Raw genomic sequence first — 21,119 nt, 5'->3', positions numbered from 1 at the left:
ACAATAAAGACCTGATTAATGGATCCCTATCCATGTGGAAAGAACTCTGGTGGTGCTTCACAGGATTCGCACTATCAGCTGTACTCAAAACTTGTTAACTCTCAGTAAGACCATCATAATTGCCCCAGATCTAAATAAAGCAGATCACAGCTGACAAAAAGTGTCCATGCAGAGTAGATGACAAATTCCAAAAGGAATATGATAATCTGGGATTGCAAGATGAACAGCATGAGATAAAATGTCAAATACCAGGTCTGAAGGTTGAATCTAGAGGTATATAGAGCAGACCATGACCATTTGTTACCTGTTTTTGTTTGTTTTTAAATATTTTGTTTATTTATTTGAGATAGAAAGAGAACGAGAGAGAGAGAGAGAAAGGCAGATAGAGAGAATGGGGACACCAAGGCTTCCAGACACTGTAAATGAATTCCTGACCCATTCGCCACTTTGTGCATCTGACTTTATGTGGTGATTGGTGAATCAAACCTGGGTCCTTTGGCTTTGCCACCAAGTGCCTTAACCACTAAGCCAATCCTCCAACCCAAACCATTACCTGTTAATGCAGAAGAGATCAAAAAAAGGAAATGAATGGATTCATACATATTCATTCAAATAACCATAGATGGACACCCAAAAAACTGGAAAAAAGGGTCTGCTTTAGTTCCTGCAGCTCAAATCTGTATTTGGAATTATAAGCTTCCATAAAAGATATTCAGCTGGTGTTAGGGAGATGACTCAGATGATAAAGTGCTTGCTTTGCACGCGTGAGGACTCAGAACCTACAGAAGTGCTGTGACAGTCCGCTGTGATCCCAATGCTCAGGAGATGGAGGCAGGAAACCCCCTGGTAAACTGGCTGGCTAGATTAGGCCAGTTGGTGAGCTAGGTCTGCCTCAGAAAATAAAGTGGAGAGTGACTAAAGAATACCCTGGTATCATTCTCTGGCCTCTAGTCCTGCCACACAAACACAGATGTATACACACACACACACATACACACACACACACACACACACACACACACACAGAGAGAGAGAGAGAGAGCACTAAACACAGAAATTCTCATATTCACAACCAGGGATACTAAAACTATGTCATGAACATACACTGTGTGGCTGTGGGAACACCTCAGTGGGTAAAGCACTTGTGGGTCATGCCTGACAACCTGAGTTTGGATCCCTAAAAACCACATAAAGACAGAGGCAGTGGTGCCAGTGTTTGTTTTTGTCTTCCTAGCTAACCATAGGAGACAGGGGAATCACAGAAGCTTAGAGGCCACCGAACCTGGTATATGCAGTCAAACAAGATGAGGATCCATAGTCAAGGTTGTCCTCTGACCTCCATAAGCAAACCATGGATGTATGCATGCAACACACACACACAATAAAAAAATAAAATAAATAGATGTGGAACACAACAGAACACTTTCATAGTGTACCCAAGACCGTGAGTTTAATCCCCAGTGCTATAAAACACAGGTTGAAAATCTGTAAATCTGGAGGGGAAACATGAAAATTCTATTTCCAAAAAAACTAAAGATCTATTTTAGAAATGCAAATGACCCTTCAAGAGCAGAGGGGGTCTAGTCAGTGGCCCTTTTATACCTCAAAGCAAAGTTTGACTTAACACAGGAAATGCAGTTTAATCAGTTCTACAAATGAAATCCAGTTTTGAATTTACTCAGAAGTTCCATGGCACTTGGTGGTGTTACAGATAAGAGTTAAATATATAGCCAGCATGAGAATTAGATACCTTTTAATATTTCTCCTAAACTCAGGATTTTAAAAATTATAAATCGGGTTGGAAGATGGCTCAGTGGTCAAGTGATTGTTGAACAAGTGTGAGAACCTGAGTGTAGGCTCACATAACCCATGTAAAATGTTGGATCTGGTAGTATGTGCCTGAAATCCAATCCCAGAGCTGGGGAGGCAGAAATGGAATGCATGGGGTTCAAGGTTAGGTCGTCTAGACAAAACTGTGAAACTCTGGGCTCAGTGAGTATCCTGTCTTAATAAGGTAGAATGAGATTGAGGAAGACACGTCAACTTCTGGCATCCACATACCCACATGCATGTACACCTACTCATACATGTGTACCTACATGCACAAACACACGCACACTGCACATGCATGTGCGAAGAAAAAAAAGAAGACGGCTCGGAGAGATGGTTTAGTGGTTAAGGCACTTGTTTGTGAAGCCTAAGGACCCAGGTTCAATTCCCCAGTATCTACGTAAGCCAGATGCACAAGGTAGTACATGTGTCTAGAGTTCGTGTGTAGTGGCTTAGAGGCCCTGGCGGGTCCATTCTCTCTCTTTTTCTATCTATGTATTTCTTTCTCTTTCTCCTTCTTTCACTCAGGTAATAAGTAAATAAATAAAGAATAAAAGTTATAAAATAGTATTTACAAAGCAATACTTACATTATTTGGTAGCAATCATCATATAAGCATTTTGACTTAAGGTGATTTCAGCTAACATAGTTACACAGGTGCTGACACAGTCTAACGTATCAAGGATAACTTACTCCTATTTTATAATACAGAAATGCATCTTGAACATAAGTACCAGAATGGCTTACTTGAATTGGACAGATATTCAGATACTCTGTGATAACTTCTAGCAAGAAATCAGGATTTAGCTTCTCAAAATACTCTATGCCAAGAGGTAAATCTTCCAAATGTGAAAAATGAGTGTCCACAATATCATTTAACAAGTTTATAATTTCTTCTTGTTGTCTGTTTTTCTTCATAGCAAGAACTGCTTGCAAATACATTAATTCCTAAAAAATAAGTAGTTTTCAAAGGTTAGTCCATTTGATTACAACTGTGCGTACTTTCGTCCAGACAGAAAAGTCATATGATGCACTGTTTATATGCCACTACTCAAACTTTAGCAATGCTTGAGAGGAAAATGTTTAGAGTTTACTTGTATGGAACGAAGTAAAAAATGTCACTTCATGCTAACGTTGGTATACACTGACCCTTTCAAGCCACTACAAAAGAGCTTTGATTTAAAATTTTTTGTTTGGGCTGGAGAGATGGCTTAGCGGTTAAGCGCTTGCCTGTGAAGCCTAAGGACCCCAGTTCGAGGCTCAGTTCCCCAGGTCCCACGTTAGCCAGATGCACAAGGGGGCGCACGCGTCTGGAGTTCGTTTGCAGAGGCTGGAAGCCCTGGCGCGCCCATTCTCTCTCTCTCCCTCTATCTGTCTTTCTCTCTGTGTCTGTCACTCTCAAATAAATAAATAAATAATAATAATAAAAAATTGTGTTTTACAAACAGCTGCAATCTACTCTCTGATAAAATACGTACCGCAGATCTCCCCATGGACTGCTGGAACTCACTGAAGAATTCTAGCTGCTGGTCTGCGTCTTGTAACTGCCCTTCCATTAGCTGGCACCGGATAAGTCCTGAAGCCCAACAAGACAAAATAAGATAGGCTCACCCCACCTCAAGCACATAGTCTTCAGCTGATATAAAAAAACTAACATAGGCCGGGCGTGGTGGCGCATGCCTTTAATCCCAGCACTCGGGAAGCAGAGGTAGGAGGATCGCCGAGAGTTCGAGGCCACCCTGAGACTACATAGTGAATTCCAGGTCAGCCTGAGCCAGAGTGAGACCCTACCTCGAAAAACCAAAAAAAAAAAAAAAAAAAACCAAACAAACAAACAAACAAAAAAGCTAACATAGGCATTTCCCCTGTAACACTATTTCATTGTTAGATTAATAAAACCATTTAAAAACTAAAAGAATGAAAGTAAATAGGTAGACATGAACTATTAAAAATCATTCACTACAGAATTTCTAACTTATAGGAACAACCTCATAAAGATCTGTAGTTTTGAAGTAAAAATGTTATTTTTAAAGGTAATATGCTTTTTTCTGTTGTGTGCACTGAAGAACAGTTTAATTTTTGGCAAACATGAAAAACATATTTCCTGCTTTTATGACAGGTACTTAAAGCAATTATCACTCGGATACTTTAGAAGCATTACCAGAAACAGCCACCCTACAGCATACCAATTACTGCTGAGATGTTGGTCTCATTAAGTGCCATGGCAGTCTTGTACCAGTTCCATGCCTCTTTAGCTTTTCCTTGGAAAATCATTTGGTATCCAAGCTCTGTTGCAATTTCTGGTAGCTGTGGGGATAAACTAAAAGCTTTTTCTAGGAATGTTTGAATTTTTTGAAGAATAACTTGGCTTCGTCCACACTGAAACAGGAAACAAAAACAAAAAGCCTTTAAGTTAAACTATAGTCCAATTGCTATTCAAAATGAAAGATCATTTTTAATCTATTTTATTCATGTGTGTGTCTGTGCATATGAGTATGCATAGTCTTTTGCACACCCACATATGGATGCATGTGCGCATATATGAGTAAACATGTGTAGCAGCCAGAACACAAACTTGGGTGTTATCTTTGGGAAAGCCATCCACTTCTGTGACAAGGCCACCCATTGGCCTTGAGTTCACCACTCCGGCTAGGTTGGCTGACGAGCCAGCTCTGAGAAACACCTGTCTCCATCCTCCACCTCGCCAGCTCTGGGAGACAGAAGCACAGCAGTACACCTGCTATTTCACATGGGGTCTGGGGTCAAACTCAGGTCCTCATGCTTGCAAGGTAAGCACGTTACTGACAGCTAGCTCCTCAGTCCCCATTTTTTTCTTTACATACTGCTTGTATTTCTCAGGTGGAAGAAAAAGGAATACAAATTATTAAGCAAAAGTTTCTCTAATACCTATCTAAGTAATGCACCAATAATTTATTACCAATCTAAGCTCATACATTCTAATACTGCTTTTTACAAAATGGCTATCCTGAAAAGTATGCATTTTTTGTTTTATTATAAAGTAGACAGAAAAAAAATCATTATTTTAAAGTTTTTACATATACATACATAAGTGGAAACCAAAGAGTAGGAATTCCTGTCCTCTTAAAGATCTTCAATTCATGCTATTAGAACATTTAAAAAATCATAGATCATACTTTAAATCTTCCTGGAATTTTTTTTTAATTAAAAAAAAAAACTGTCTGGAGAGATAGCCTAGTAGAGAAAACACTTGTTATGCAAGTGCAAGTACCTTAGTTTGGATCCCCAAACTCCATGTACAAAAACCAGAAACAGGAAACCCCACAAGCTGTGGTAGGCTTCTATAATCCTAGCATGCTTACAGCAAAATGTGAAGTTGGAGAAGTTCCCAGAAGCTCTCAGACCAGCTAGTCTTGAAGAATAGGAGATAGAAACTAGGCATCTGAAGGTCACAGGGCCCTCACAGTGAACCTGTGAATTTTTTTTTTTTCTTCTTAAAGCAGAGAAATGCCCTTGAGTCCATAGAGGGAAATCTGCTTTTTCTTATCTCTGTTTCCTTAAAGTAGCCTCGTAGCACCTCTTTGCTAGAGGCCAGGCATGTCCGAAGGGTCAGGTCTTACCTCCTTTTCCCTTTCCCTCAAAACCTGACATATGAGATTACTTTCCCTAGAAACCTGATTCATCTGGGTTCTCTGTATCTCCTCCTTCATAAACAAGTTCTCCCTCCTATAATAGGCCCCACCATTACAGTTACTAGGCAGATTACCAGCTTGGGACCACTCCTGCTAGACAAGAGCTCTGCCTTAATTTCTTCTCTCAAGTGCTATAATAAAATTATTCTAATTGAGCCCCCAGTCTGTGGATTTTATTCTTCAAACTCATAGAACAAGATCCTGGAAATTTCCCAGTGGAAGTTTCGTGGGATCATGACCATCTGACACCCTAACTACTGGGTTAAAAGTTCAGCCAAGACCAGAGAAAAGCTCCAATGTCCTCAAAGACACCCCAAATTCCTTTATTGGTCTTGAAAATGTAGCCATGAATGGTGAACAAGGAGACCCTGTGTTGCTGGTATAAAGCACCTGACCAAAAGCAGCTGATGGGAGGAAAGTTTTCCCTTTGGCTTACACATGGAACATGCAGAGGCTGGACACTACCTTTGCCACAGCAAGTGGAAAACAGCAGCAGGAGAGTGAGCTGAATTCTAGCAAGAGGGATGTGGTGATTTGATTCAGGCATCCCCTATAAACTTATGTGTTTTGAACACTTAGGTCCCCAGCTGATGGCAATTTGACAATTGAAGCCTCCTGGAGGTGGTGTATTGTTGGGGGTGGGCTTATGAGTGCTATAGCCAGCCTTCCCTGGCCAGTGCTTAGTACGTTCTTTTGTTGCTGTTGTCTATCTGATGTTGGCCAGGGGATAATGTCCACTCTCCACTTATGTCATTGTTTCTCCCTTGAGTCTATAAGCCAAAATAAACCCTTTTCTCCCACAAGCTGTCTTGGTTGGGTGTTTTCTGCCAGCAACACTAAGCTGACTGCTTTCTAACTGTTTTCTGACTTCCAAACATATACTGTGGCATGTGCCTGCCCACTTTCATACATGAACACACACAGGCACATCATATACACACACCCCCAAACACCCCAAAAGGCAATGTTGTAAAATCATGTAACCACTGAATATGTCTACTTTTAAGAGTACAATATTTACCAAAATATTTGAATAACTTAAAATGATTATTTTAACTTTAAGAATACATGATAAAATTACCAGACAGTAAGGCAAATGAAAAAGGTTAAGCATTAAGGCCATTTAGAGGTGACAGGGCCTTGAAAGAACTGTGTGGGATGTTCTTGAGCCTATCCTTATAGCCTGTACTTTGCTAGAGGTCAGAGAAAGATCTGACTTATCCTTATCTTATTCTGCCTAAAGGGGTTTCCTAGATCTTTCTTCCTTAAATTCAGTTTGAGTCTCTAAGTCCCCTAGAAAAGTGTTCTCCTTTTCTAGAATACTTTTCTTTCCTGGATTCTTAGAGGATTAAACTTAAATCTCCAAGCAGAAATCTGGTGTCAGAATTATCAGTTCCACCCTCAGAACTTAGAAAAGACCCCAGTCTGGAACCCTATAAACTACCCTAAGTCCCTCCATTTTTAAAAAATTTATTTAATTTACTGGAGAGAGAGAGAAAGAGAGAGAGAGAGACACACAGACAACGGGTACACCAGGCCCTTCAGCCTGGTAAACAGAACATTTGTACCCAACTACACTTACTGTACCAAGAAGGTTATTGTTTTCTATGACTCTGGGAGGCTCATTGTTTTTGCTTAACTGTTACTTCTGGTAACTGCCCCTGAGCCCTGGGTTTCATGTTATTAATTAACAACATCTGGCCTACATCTGGTATGATGCAATTATGGTTTTTAGCTTTATATACCCTATCCCACCTTCCTTCGGGGTTGAGAGTCCTCATGGACAATAGCCAACTTTTTGCCACCAGTAAATTAAGGACTCTTAATTTGCTTAAGGAGTGTGGTGATCTGGAATTCTCTTGACTATAACACCAAGGTAGGCTATTTCTTTTCTGGAAACTCTTTCTTGATATACAATAACTTTTCTTACCTTCTCTTAAATTCTATATAAAATCTAATAAAAATCTCTATATACTTGACCCTCTAGCCTACTGATTTCAATTCTTTTAATTCATAAGACAAGAACCTGGAGACCACTGACTCAGGGTAAATTTTGTGTGACCATGACAGTCCAACACCCTAAGTCCTGTGTTAAAACCTAACCTAGAGTAAAGAAAGGCTCTATCACTCTCAAAGACACCCTAAGTTCCCATATCATATTGGTGTCCTGGCTGGGAACATGGTTTCAATGCACTCAATTTTTATATCAGTAACTTCCTTTATTCACACTTGAATTTTTCTTTCTCTGAATTTCACACATCTGTCAGTGTTTGTTTTAAAAATAAGATGATTCAGTTTGCTTAAGTGATTTAGCAATTAATACCCTTATTTTCTTCAAGTTAATTTTTGCTAATTACTTTACATATTTATGTTTATCCACTTTATATGCAATCCACTTTATAAACCTGATCAAAAAGAACAGTTTCATCATAGGCCATATACTCTTTACAGCCTCAATTTTCATGCCTAATTATAAATTTTTTTTATAGATAACAAAGCTAGTACTTGTAGGGACTTACAGTTCTGCTGAAGGCTACTGTAATCCTATGAAAAAGTTGAGCATTCTGTGGTTCCGTAACATCTAGTGCATTTCCTAACTTTTCTAACGTGACAGTAGCCTAAAATAGAAGCAACCAGTATTAATTTTAAAACACACTAAGTGCACACATACACTCATACATTATACTACTGCTGATATCTTAAGAGGCCTTTGTTTTTACAAATTCCTCCTTTCCAATGGAATCTTTACATTGTAAGACACATTAAAATTATTTTTGATAATTCTGATTACACATAGAGTTCTTGATTTCTTGAATATTTTGTTAACCTTTATCATTGAATAGAAGCTTCTGGATGGGTAAAGATACCCACAGTATTTAACAAATGTATATACCAAGCATCCTCTCAAACAATAAATTCATGACACCATGAATGATAGCATATTTACAAACAATATTACAAGATATCAACCTTTGAACTCCCTAAATAGGCAAGTATATATTTTAAATGTTTTTGAGAATAGAAAGATCATTAAGACACTTAGTTTAAGTAACATTTTTCAGTGCTGAGAAGAGAACCCAGGGGTTTGCACACGTCAGGTGAACTTCCTGCCACTGAGTTGTAACCCTAACCGCAAATAGTATATGAAGAAAGTTACTGAAAATTTGCCTCGTAAAATTCAACTAATATCTACTAAAGTATTAGACAATGTTACATTAACTAAGTTAAGCACACAGACTTGATTGTATTTTGGTACTCTGTTACTCAGGATCTAGTTAATATATTCACTATTTATAGGAACAATGAACATCATCATTAGGATTTCACCCTAAGTCCATTTAACTTATACAAACACAGATTGTGAAAATATAATTTCTATTTTCTGTATGTACTTTCTTTTTTTTTTCTTTTTTTTTGGTTTTTCAAGGTAGATTCTCACGCTAGCTCAGGCTGACCTAGAATTCACTCTGCATTCTCAAGGTGGCCTCGAACCCACCTCTGACTCCCGAGTGCTGGGATTAAAGGTGTGTGCCACCACGCCCAGCTCTATATGTACTTTCATACTTATCATCACTGATTACACTAATCAGTGTTATGACTGAATGATTTTATACAAATTCACACATAAAATAATGAATTAAATATATTTGAAGGAATTTTCACTACATAGTACATTTTCTTTAGTAGCTGATACAAGAAGCTAACATCTTTGCAATGGTTTATTTCTGCTAATCAAACAGTATGATATCCATTCCAAAAAGAACTACAAAACTCTACTTTTAAAACATTGTTGAAAAATTAGTTTCAAGAGTATGTGTGTGCGGGGGGTGAACATGCCAGAGACTTTGCCACTGCAAATGAAAGCCAGACATATGTACTGCTTTGGTGCATTCAGCTTCATGTGGATGCTGGGGAACTGAATGCTGGTCTGTCAAGCTTTGCAAGCAAGTGCCTTTAACAGCTGAGCCATCTCCCCAGCCCCAAGAACTTCAAGACTCTAATAGACATGTATGCATGCATATCTATGTATGAAACTGTGACTCCTGACACAGCACTTAAATCATACAACATAGCTCACCTTCTCTATATCACCCTCCCGGCACAAGTAGTAAAGAGCCAGCATTCTCAGAGCTTCGACATTTTCATTATCCTGAAGCAGCAACCTGCAGGGAAGCACTTCAGTTAGTACTGAGATCAACTTGAATGTTGATGTGGGCTTTCGGGCTCCTTCACTAGGAACTTTTTAGGGCCATTTTAATACCATCCACCAGTAGAATGCTGGTGGGTGTGAGGATGTACCCAGACTACATCTTTCAGGCAAAGCATATCTCCACCCATGTGCTTCTGTCTTTGCGACCAGCACCGTGCAGAGAGTTTCACCTGTATAGATGCTGCTTATCAGCATCAAGGACACCCTTGGGGATGGCTAGAGCCCCACTGGTATGAACTGCCATATTTAGCCACTTTTGTCTAAAACGTGTAGCAAACAACCAGCAACGCCTGCCTGAGATCAACAAGAGCCAGTATACAACCTACATTAAGGTAAGGAGCAGATGCTAATTGCCATAGTCCCCAAGATCTATGGTTTGTTTTCTGCCAATTGCTGGCTGATAAAATAATGCTCAATTTTGGCTGAAATATCCATCATCTAACTATAGGTTTGATGCTGGATAAAATATTTGACAGCTTTGTGCCTCACTTTATTCAGCTGCAAAGTAGAAATACTAATAGAAACACCTTCCTTCAGGGTCAGCACTGAGAGCACTTTACAACAGGTCACCCACACTGTCGCTGTCATGCTAGCAGTACAAGCCAAACATGATGGGGTGATCCTCACCTAGTCAATCTCTTCCTAAACACACCAAGACCCCGCTTGCTTTGCAAAGCACAGCCAAAACAACTGTCCTGATCCTTGCCTACAGCACTTCTTTTAGGTTAAGGCAACAGCTTGCAAAAGTCTCTCTGCTATTGCTTCCCTCCACATGCATTGTTCTCAACAGAGATGTGATACTACAAACTATAATCTGGACCACAGTACTCTTTATTCAAAGCTTGTGATTTTACATTGCACACCCTGTACCAGCTGCCTCCCCACTACTTTCCCATAACCTCATCTCTCATCCTCCTTCCCATTCCTCAAACAAATGAAAGTATTCGAGCCTCGGGATCTTTGCACTTCCTTTTCCTTTTTTTCTGCCAACTCCTCCCTTGGGAATATGCATGGTTTGCTCCCCAACCTTCCCAGACCTTTAATCACAGCCTCTTCTCCATGAGACTTTTCTTGAGGCCCCTCCACAATCACTCTCGCTTCCTTTCTCCTTACTGCTTATGGCGACCTCGCTACACAACTTAAATATCTGTGCTGCTGACAGCGGAAGTCCTTCCACTTTAATCAAGCTTCCCGAGGGCAGAACTATTTTGCTGTTGGTTAAAAGAGTGTCTATCTTAGAGTAGGTACTCAGATATTGATATAAAAACAAATTTTAATATAGTTTTAAAGGTTTCTTCAATTTTGTGCTATTTATGCTTGGTCTGAAAAAATTCACTGCTGTGCTGACTTAAGACAATCTTATGACACACAAAACAAAACAAGTAAGGTTTGTTTTTTCTCATCTATAACCAGATCCAAACAGACATGCAATATTATGTTTTGAAATGAACCTCTGTGCTGTCTCAACTGCCTGGTCCCAATCCTTCAAGGCTAGGTGCAATTTCATTTTCTTTTCAAAAGCAGGAAGAAAGCCTGGGAAGTTCACGATGATGTGGTTCACAGTCTCCAAAGCACCTGAATAGTCCTGGCGCTTCTCAAGACACTGTACCTAAAAGGAAGACAAAAAGATGACCTCAGAGATATGGCCTATGTACCAAGTGACATCAGTGATATGGCTTTATGTAGCAATGTTATCTTGAGGACAGTCTGGGCTACAAAGTGAGTTACGTGTCAGCTTGGGCTCCTAGAAAATGTCGTGTTTAATGTTTTATAACCTCTTGGTAAGGAGCCCATACCATTTTCATAAACAACAAAAAGGCTTTTATCAAAATTCCATTCTTGGGGCTGGAGAGATGGCTTAGTGGTTAAGGCGCTTGCCTGCAAAGTCCCAGGTTCCATTTCCCAGTATCCACATAAGCGAGACGCACAAGGTGGCACATGTATCTGAAGTTGGTTTACAGTGGCTGGAGGCCCTGGTGTGCCCATTCTCTGTGTATATATGCCTCTTCCTCTTTCTCTCCCTCCCTCCCTCTCAAACAAATTAAATTAAATTAAATACCTTTAATTTCCATTCTAAAAGATCACAGAAACTAAAAAGTATTTTCATAAGAAATTTTGCTTTAAAATATACTTTCAGCTACATGATTAAATATGACTCATGATGAAAGTTTTTTATTTTATTTTTATTTTTCATTTATTTGCAAGCAGAGGAAAAAAAGGGAAATGGTGAGAAAGGAGAAACAGAAACAAAAATAAACCCAAAGCATCTATAAATGAGTCAATTATACACATCTACTTAAGAAAAATTTAAATACTCATTAAAAGTGATTACATATATATGTAAATCTATATTACCATGAACATCTGACACAAGGTAGTTTTATAGCAGTGATATTCATCTTATTCAAATGTTAATATATTTTCTGAATCTTTTTTACAATGTCTATGTATTGTTCTTTTAAAAAAGTATAAATTTACTTAGTATATTATGTGAATTCATAGATCAGACTTTTTTTCTTTCATTTTATCCCTTAGCCTCTAGATTTCCTTTAAGAACAAGTTTTGCCCTGGTATATGTCAATTACAAATAAACATTCAGTCTCAAAATAGCTATAATAAAACTGTGATATGTAAATGAAACTACTTAGAAATTATATTCCCAAATAATTAGAGGAAAGTATCATTACCCAGAAAAAAACATGATATTTAAGTTTTCAAACAATTTACAGTAACAACAAAGTCATTAGTGCAGATAATTTTTTAATGTTACATTTCACTTGAAATCTACCTAAGTTGCTGGTACAAATGAATAAAATCATCCTGCAAACAATTATGTGTCTATATCTAATCCTCTCTTCTGTAGAATACCACATCCCATAGGAATACAAAGTAACATCTTCAACCAAAGTAAGTCTATGCATTCAATTCCCAGCTAGAATTAGACTCATGCAGCCCTTCTGCTGAATTAACTGAGGCCTGCTATGGTCTGATATTTTTGTCTGTTCCAAAAATTCATGTTGAAACCTAAGGCCCAATGTTGGGAAGTGGGCCTAATGGGAGGCAATCAGATCACACAAGTGTAATGCCTCTAAAATTAGGTCCTGGCAAATCGGGTCAATCTCTTCTGTCTGGTGAAGATTAATGCTTCTCCAGTCTCGAAAATGCAATGTTCAAAGAAACATCTTGGATCAGAGACAAGGTGCTTATCTGGGGCCTTGACCATGGACTTTATGCATTATCTAGTTCAGAAATACTTTTTGTGGCTGTTTTTGGTTTCTAATACAGGATATTGCTATGTAATACAGGTTGACTTCAAACTTGTAGCAATCCTCTGGCCTCAGTCTACTAAGTGCTGATATTACAGGTATAAGCCATTATGACAGGCCATTTTCAGGTACTGATGTCACAGCAACATAAAGCAGACTATTCCAGGGTTAATTCAGGCAAATAAACCACTTGTATCAAGTGAAAGGGTTACTTTGTCTGACAAGCTCATTTCCAACACAAGGTCATGCTACAACTCACTTCTCTCCTTGCCCACTTGATTTTATTTTATACCATCTCATACATACTTAATTGTCCAATTCCTTGAATGAATGCAAGCACTACAATAACAAATACCATTTTCTCATGTCATCCCTGGTACCGAGTATGATGTCTTGCACATGCTAGACACATGGTACATGTTTGAGGAAAGAGTAAATGACCCAGTCTCAATAAGCACAAATCCCACCCAGGAAGCAGGCACATCAGTGGGGACTTCATTTTTCTAGATGTGTCCAACACCAACACAAATCTCTCCAACTACAGAGAGAAAAGATTTCAGCTTTTATGAACTCAGTTACAAATGAACTATATCAGGAAAAGTTTCAGCTTTTATGATCTACTTCGTTTTACTAGATTCCAAAGTAAAAATTATAAAGCATGACTTATTTACCTTAATTCCAACTCACCTTACCCAGCAGAGCAAAAATATCATTTCCATCTTGTAATCCTTCTTCAAAACATCTTAGTGCTTTTTTAGTATAAGGTTCTTTTCCTCTTGCAATATCAAGCCATGCTTTCAAAATCTGCCCCTGTAAAAGGAAAAAAATTATTTCTATTTCAGTTTTGTTTCAGAAATGAAAAATGACTACTGACAAAGCAGGTACACTTAATGACACTGTTCTGGTAATTAATAACAAGAATAATTCTATCAAATAATACTAAATTCTATATAGTCAAATTGCTTTTGAGCCCTTGACAGTTCAGTCTTAGAAACCAGCATAAGACTTAGCTTTTGAAGTTACTTCTGAGCTTAATGTAAGTACTAAGAAGTGTTCCACTACTGCTAAAAACAGCCTTCTCTTAAGCTTGGCTAGTAAATTACTATTATTTTGTTTTGGGTTCTTTTGAGATAGGGTCTCACTCTAGCCCAGGTTGATCTGGAACTCACTATGTAGTCTTTGGCTAGCCTCAAACTTGTAGTGATCCTCCTACCTTTATCTCCTGGGTGCTCGGATTATGGCCATGATGCCACAGAGAGAGAGAGAGAGAGGAATAAAAACAAACACTAGAACCTCTAGCCACTGCAAAGGAACTCCAGATGTATGTATCACTTTGTGCATCTGGCTTTCACGTTGGTACTAGATAATCAAACTCAAGTCTTTGCAGGCAAGCACTTTAACCACTGAGCCATTTCTCTAGCCTGCAATTATTATTAATAGTTGAATGTAATTTAATAACTTAAGAGATAGAATGCTTTACCCAAATAAACCAGGAGAAGAGAAAGGAAGCTATCTTCTTTCATGTGTAAGAAAGACCAAGATAATTGGGCACAGCTATTTCACACCACTGTGATAGTCAAGTAAAGTTCACATGTAAAGATAAAGGTCTGTAATAAAAATTGTCTATCAAATGAAATATCAATATCTGTACCTTGCTGTCAAGATCCTTTAATTTGTCTGAATTTAACTCTCTAAGCTTTACTTCCTCCATTTTCATTTATGCTTCCAACGAAATGTGAGTTTCTCAAAGTACCCCCAAACATGTCTTCATTTCTACTGATTATTTCCAACCTTGGAAGTAACTACTTTCCTTTTATATAAGGTTTACCTATTGAATCTGCCTTTTAAATTTTACCTCAAATATCACCTCTTTTCTAAACATTTTTCCTGGGCTTGGGAGAGGCCAAGGAGTTAAAGGTACTTTCTTTCTTTCTTTTTTTTGAGAGCGACAGACACAGAGAGAAAGACAGATAGAGGAAGAGAGAGAGAATGGGCGCGCCAGGGCTTCCAGCCTCTGCAAACGAACTCCAGATGCGTGCGCCCCCTTGTGCATCTGGCTAACGTGGGACCTGGGGAACCGAGCCTCGAACTGGGGTCCTTAGGCTTCACAGGCAAGCACTTAACCGCTAAGCCATCTCTCCAGCCCTAAAGGTACTTTCTTGCAAAGCCTCCCAAATCAGATTTGATTCCTAGTACCCACATAAAGCCTGATTCACAAAGTGGCCCATGTGTCTGGAGTTCGTTTGCTGTGGTAAGAAGGTCGGTAAGCCCAGACATTCTCTCTCATAAATACATGAAAAACAAACAAAATATTTTTCTTCATTCCCTTAACTTTATAGTTATAGCCTTTCTTAAATAATGTTAAGTACAAATATTGTTAGTTATTATTTTCTTGTACACTTTAATCACATCTCTCTCATACCAGTTCAGTCTTTTCATAAAGTAAACTAGATATCTGCTCTGTTCTAATGATTGTTCATTATGTCTATAACATATGTTCAAAAATGGCACTTGCTTGCATGTTTAACTGTATATTATACTAAAAGACAACCAAATGAGCTCAGGTTGAAAAAATAAGCAACCTTTGAGAATCCCTAGTGTACAATATAGAAAGCATGAAAATAAAGCTGTCATTTGCTGAGAAAGTAGGTAATAAAGGATAAAACAAAAGATGCATCTGAATTTCATTTGCAGTGGCAACAGGCCCTGGTGTACCCATACCCTCTTTATCTCTTACTTTCTCTCGGTTTGCAAATAAGTAAGTAAAAATATTAAAATTAAAAAGTAACATAAACTTCCTTTATTAATACTATTTCAGAATAAGAAAAGCAGTCACCTCATTGCTATCATTTGCAACTTTCAACATTCTGTCAATATATTCTCTCGCCTTTTCAAGGCGACCAATGTGCCATAAAAACAAGCCTGCATGGTACAGGGTCTTGGGCCCGGCGTCTTTCCGCTGCTCCTTCATTTTGGTATCTAATTCCATGATGGCTTCTCTGTCTGGGAAGAGAAAACAGTATTGCATGTTTGTATTCCAGATCAAGTGTAAGGAAGGATAAGACAGATAGTTCACAGGGTAGAGAATTTAATTATTCTCTCCAGAGTAGCACTATTTACCAGAAATCAAATACAAGCCATACATGGAACAGGCATACCTCTCCTAGTTTACTAACAGAAATGAACAAAATTTATTTTAATTACATCTTATTTAACCCAATAAATCAAATTGTCAAGACAGAACTGATATAAAATGAATGAGTTTGTTCGTATTCTCTTTTACTATGTCAGTGTAACATGGGGCTTATTTTCCACCCACAGTACATATATCTTCATTAAGATACTGTTTCCCTCAGAAATATGTACAGATTTCCTGAAACTGAGAGTTGAAAAACAGACTCATACACTCAGTTTGTTCCATATATATAAGTTTTTTGATAACTGAATCAAACATGTATCAACTTTAAATTTCAAAAAGCAAGTTAAAATTAAGAATTAACCACCTTGTAAGTGTTCAAATGCTATATGCATTATACAAGGCAGCTATTCAGTATGTCATTCTCAAGACAGAAAACCTATATATCATTATTATTTTTTAAAATTTATTTGAGAAAGAGTGAGAGAGAACATGTGAAAGTATGGACATGCGAGGGCCTTCTGCCACTGCGAACAAACTCCAGACACATGTACCACTTTATGCATGTGACTTTACATGAGTACTGGGGAATTGAACCAGAGACATCAAACTTTATAAGCATGCTCCTTTAACCACTGAGCAATCTTTCCAGTCCCTCGCCTTTTTTTTGAAGGAGAGTCTCATTTTAGCCGAGGCTGGCTTAGAACTCATTCTGTAACCCAGACTGGCCTTGAACTTAAAGCAATCCTACCTCAGCCTTCCAAGTGCTGGAATTAAAGGCATGCAGTACTATGCCCAGCTACAGTACTGTATTTTTAATTAGAGGCCCTTACACACCTACTCTCTCTCTCTCTCTCCCTTGTCTCTAATAAATAAATAAAATAAAAATAAACTTTAAAAATAATCAAAATTAATGCAATTAATAGGGATAGAGTCAAGGATAGTTATGAATCATTAGTTATAATATCTTCTAAATGTATTTGGCAAAATGCTGTATAGAAAACAAACATATCTCTGTTAGAGTAGCTAACCTGCCAACAAATGATTTAAGTAATTTTATTATTTTGTATATGTGTACTTAAAATGAAGGAGGTATGGAATACTCTGCTTAAGATGAGATAATTCTAATATTTAAGAACATTCTAGAACAGGTATTTACTATGCAAGTATTAGAGATGGAATCTCATATTTACAATACTAACTTCCTGGAGATACATTATGCATTCCTTTATTCCCTTGGCTATTCTTCTGCTTCAGCCCTAAGTTACACTGTTCACTAACACGATGCACAGCAACTGTCAACTGCTGACTTTTGAATGAGGCTCCTTCTATCTAGCCATATGTCACAACTACGCTGTATAAAAATGTACTGAAGATCTTACAAGAGCTGGCCCCCGTAGCAGGTATAAAGGTATTCAAGAAATTTAAGAGAAGAGAGAAATTACTAATGCACTACATATTATCACATGACAAGTTATATAGCTGCCTGAGGCAAAACTGTGGCATGCAACTGTTTTTAGTTATTTTGTTGAATAACAATTACTAAAATGCACTCAACTTTAAGTCCAGCAGTCTGTATGCACTAGTGAACCTTGTGCTACAGGAGATATGGAATATGCAAGCAGTATGTTAGTTGGGTGTTTCCTATGCTTGATGAATTATAGTGTCAGGAAGGCAAACCATGACATAAATAAATGACAAATACAGTAAGATCAGATTAATATTGAAATGAACTGACTATGGAAGCCCCTCCTAAAAAGTGCATGTAGATACCATACCTGGGTTGGGACTCAATTTGTGGACATACATCAGTGCGATGAGAGAACAAAGTGAAACGTCCTGCTTATTTTTAATAGCCTCAAATTCCCGAAGTGCTTCTTGAGCTTTACCTGCAAATCAAGATTATGTGAAAAATTACTCTAAATTACTGCAAAGCAAGAATTTAGAGATTGGGGAACATGCTTAATTATTAGCACATACCTTCCATCAGTATGCAATACGCATGATAAAACCGGAAGAAGGGGTCATTGGCATATTTCTTCATTCCTTCACGGGCAACAAAGGACGCATGGTGGAAATACTTCTTTTGACAATAATAATTGACCAGTGTCTAAAAGGGAATGATAACTAGATGTGAAGGGACTCTGGTATTCTGAAACACTTTAAGCAGGTGTCAAGCAAAAATCCTCAATAATCCAGAACCTAGTGAGTGCAATCTTCTGAATTTCTTGAAATATTATTAAATGCTAACAATAATGAAGATGGCAGAACAGAATGAGCACAGAATTACTTAATTACCTCAATATTTTCTAATAATTTCAATCTATTTTTTCTCTAAGCATTTTGCTAATAGTACTGAAATCAGAGTACTTTGACTTTTCTTCTCCTTTGGTAATATTTTCTTAAAGTTTTTAGAAAAGAGAAAAAAATGAATTAAAAGAAGGGGCTTCCACTGTCCCCTCCTGTGAGCACTATTCCTCATTCTTCTTGGCTGTGTTTCTTGCAAAGTGTGATCCACACTCCACTTCCCAGACATACACAACACACTTCATTCAAATGTAGTTCTCTGCCAGTGTTTCATGTCCAAAGGTCACAAATTACCTTACATGACCACAACTAAGGATGCTTTTTAATGTCATTCTACTTGACTTTTGTGACCAGGTTAATGTTACTTATAACGTCCTCCTGAAAGCCAGTGACACAGTATTATAGAAAGGCTTAGATTTAAAAGTGTAAAGTTGTGGCTTCAAACATTTGATCCATGTTACAGCACTTCAGTTTGTGCTTTTGTGGGGCTGGTAGCAAAATAAATGTATTGGTGGTGTGAGGATTAATTGATGATCTGTAACAGTTACTTCCTTGTTGCTGGGACAAAACACCTGACCCGAAGCAGCTTAGGGAAGACAAGGGTTTATTTCAGTTTATTTTGAGGGTAATCTATTGTGGCAGGAAGCAGGATGATATTGTCCTGTGAGCACAGGAAAGAAGCAACAAGAGTGAAAAAACAAAGTGCGCTGGGCCACAAAATCCCAGTGACACACCACCTCCACCAAGGCTCCATCTCCCAAAGGCTCCATCCCTCAAAGGCTCCATCAGCTGGGAACTACAGAGACTTAATCATAAACACTTGAGGTTATGGGGGCATTTTACATTCAAGCCACCATGTAAAAAGACCTAGTATGAAAAAGGAGTAAATCTCTTCCCAATCTCTTCTCTAGAAGAAGGCCTCTAATCTACTTAGCTCTGCATTCAGACTCATTTGCAACCTGATCCAGCAACTCCATCATGATGTTCCTTTCCATGTACCTAGCCACCAATCTAACCAGTCTTTAAGTTCATCTGTGGTCTCTAGTCTTGGTATTACCACTTCAGTTGTTCAGGTGAGGCTGTTCATTAGTTCAACAGACAAGTTTTCTTTTGGCTTTCGAGACACTATTACACTGTGTAGTCTAGGATGACCTCAAGCTGGCCCTTTTCCTGCCTCTGTCTTTTGGGTGTGGGGATTACAGACATGTACCATAAGATCCAGAAAAGCTCCCTAGTGCCTGGCACTGAGTGGGGATATGAGAATATAAAAGTAAGAATAATCACTTACATGGGGGGAAAAAAATCTTACTTTTTTTTTCCTTCAGATGACATTGTGATTCACAATAGAGTACTGTAAGAAACACCGGGCAGTACTGTATACAATGCTTTGGGAATGTACAATACTTTACACAGCCTTGATAACAGGGTGGGGCCAGGGAATGATGAACAGTAAGACTAAAGAAGCTATTCCTAAGAAGGATGCTTGAGTTGACTCTTGACTTGTAATCCCATAACTCTCCTCACACGAGACGCCCTCCATATTTCCCTTGTGATTTATGAGGGAGATATCGGAGGAGTCTGCAAAGCAGAGTATGAGCAACAGAGCGAGAATCCGGAGTAGTACCTGGGATAGGTGTAGTGATAGTTTGGGACAAAAACCATTCCACACTCTAGAAACAGGTGGCAAACCTCAGTGGGCCAAGCTGTAACTGGTTTGCTATTTGTTTTTATATGGCTAGTAAGCTAGGAATGGTTGAGACAGATGGTCAAGGCAATAGACTCCAGTTAAATATCAATGTTCATAAATAACGCCTTACTGCCGTACATGCATGTTCTTCAAAGCACTACCTATAGCTACTTCCTAGCTACATAGTGGATGAAACCCCATGGCTCATCATGCCTAAAGTATGAGCATCTGATCTTTGTAGAGGAAGTTCCCCATTCTCTGTCCAAGCACCTTAAAGGAGGTAAGAGTACAGGACTCATGAGGCTGTACATGAAGGCAGTGACAAGACATGGACCTGCTCCTGTAGACTGAAGAGCTGTATAATAGTTTAAGTATTTTTATCAAAGAACTCATTTGAACAATACGAAGGATAAGTTCAAGGGATAAAAAGAGTTAAGCGGGGCTGGAGAGATGGCTCAGCAGTTAAGGTGCTTGCCTGCGAAGCCCAAGGACCTAGGTTCTAGTCCCCAGTACCACGAAGAAGGCCAGCCACACAAGGGGGCGCATGCCTCTGGAGTTCATTTGCAGTGGCTGGAGGCCTTGATGTGCCCATTTTCTCTATTACCTCTTTCTCTCTCTCTCAAATAAATTAAATTTAAAAATTAAAAAAGAAAGTTAAACAGTGGGAGACATCTGAAAGACAATGCAGAAATTCAGGAAACGTGGTAATCATCCCCTAACTTCCTTCAAAGTCAGGTTCTCCTCAGCCCCCTTGTCAGCATCTCACGAAATGCTTATGGTTTCACCCGTAAGCAAGTATAACCTCTGATATTACAGGAGTTTATTGCAGTATCTTTAGTACTTGGTAAATAACGCCACGCACACCTGCTAAATTGAGCTTTTTTTTGTTCGAGCCCCCCTCAGCATTACACTGTCAGATTGGATGGCTGTCCATCCACGCATCAGCTCAGATCACTGTTAACTCCCACTTCTAAGTGACATCCAGGAAGAGGTTCAAAACTACCGAACGAAT

General features: G+C 38.5%; 1 protein-coding gene across 1 annotated transcript in view; it reads right to left on the bottom strand.

Annotated features, from left to right (window-relative positions):
- Ttc21b (tetratricopeptide repeat domain 21B) overlaps positions 1 to 21,119 on the bottom strand; it is an 83,141-nt gene that overhangs the window by 61,440 nt on the left and 582 nt on the right. Inside the window, exons 2-11 of the mRNA XM_045147630.1 lie at positions 18,094 to 18,223; positions 17,892 to 18,002; positions 15,814 to 15,980; positions 13,665 to 13,787; positions 11,163 to 11,320; positions 9,580 to 9,664; positions 8,021 to 8,119; positions 4,017 to 4,209; positions 3,309 to 3,406; positions 2,578 to 2,778 (exon numbers count right to left, since the gene is read on the bottom strand). Coding sequence (XP_045003565.1) covers positions 2,578 to 2,778; positions 3,309 to 3,406; positions 4,017 to 4,209; positions 8,021 to 8,119; positions 9,580 to 9,664; positions 11,163 to 11,320; positions 13,665 to 13,787; positions 15,814 to 15,980; positions 17,892 to 18,002; positions 18,094 to 18,223 — 1,365 coding nt within the window. The remainder of the gene's footprint in view (positions 1 to 2,577; positions 2,779 to 3,308; positions 3,407 to 4,016; positions 4,210 to 8,020; positions 8,120 to 9,579; positions 9,665 to 11,162; positions 11,321 to 13,664; positions 13,788 to 15,813; positions 15,981 to 17,891; positions 18,003 to 18,093; positions 18,224 to 21,119) is intronic.

The sequence above is a fragment of the Jaculus jaculus genome, chromosome 4 (assembly GCF_020740685.1).
Source record: "Jaculus jaculus isolate mJacJac1 chromosome 4, mJacJac1.mat.Y.cur, whole genome shotgun sequence".
NCBI classification, from domain to species: Eukaryota; Metazoa; Chordata; class Mammalia; order Rodentia; family Dipodidae; genus Jaculus; species Jaculus jaculus.
Note: the sequence above shows the minus strand (reverse complement) of the source record. Positions and strands in the feature narration are given on the sequence as shown.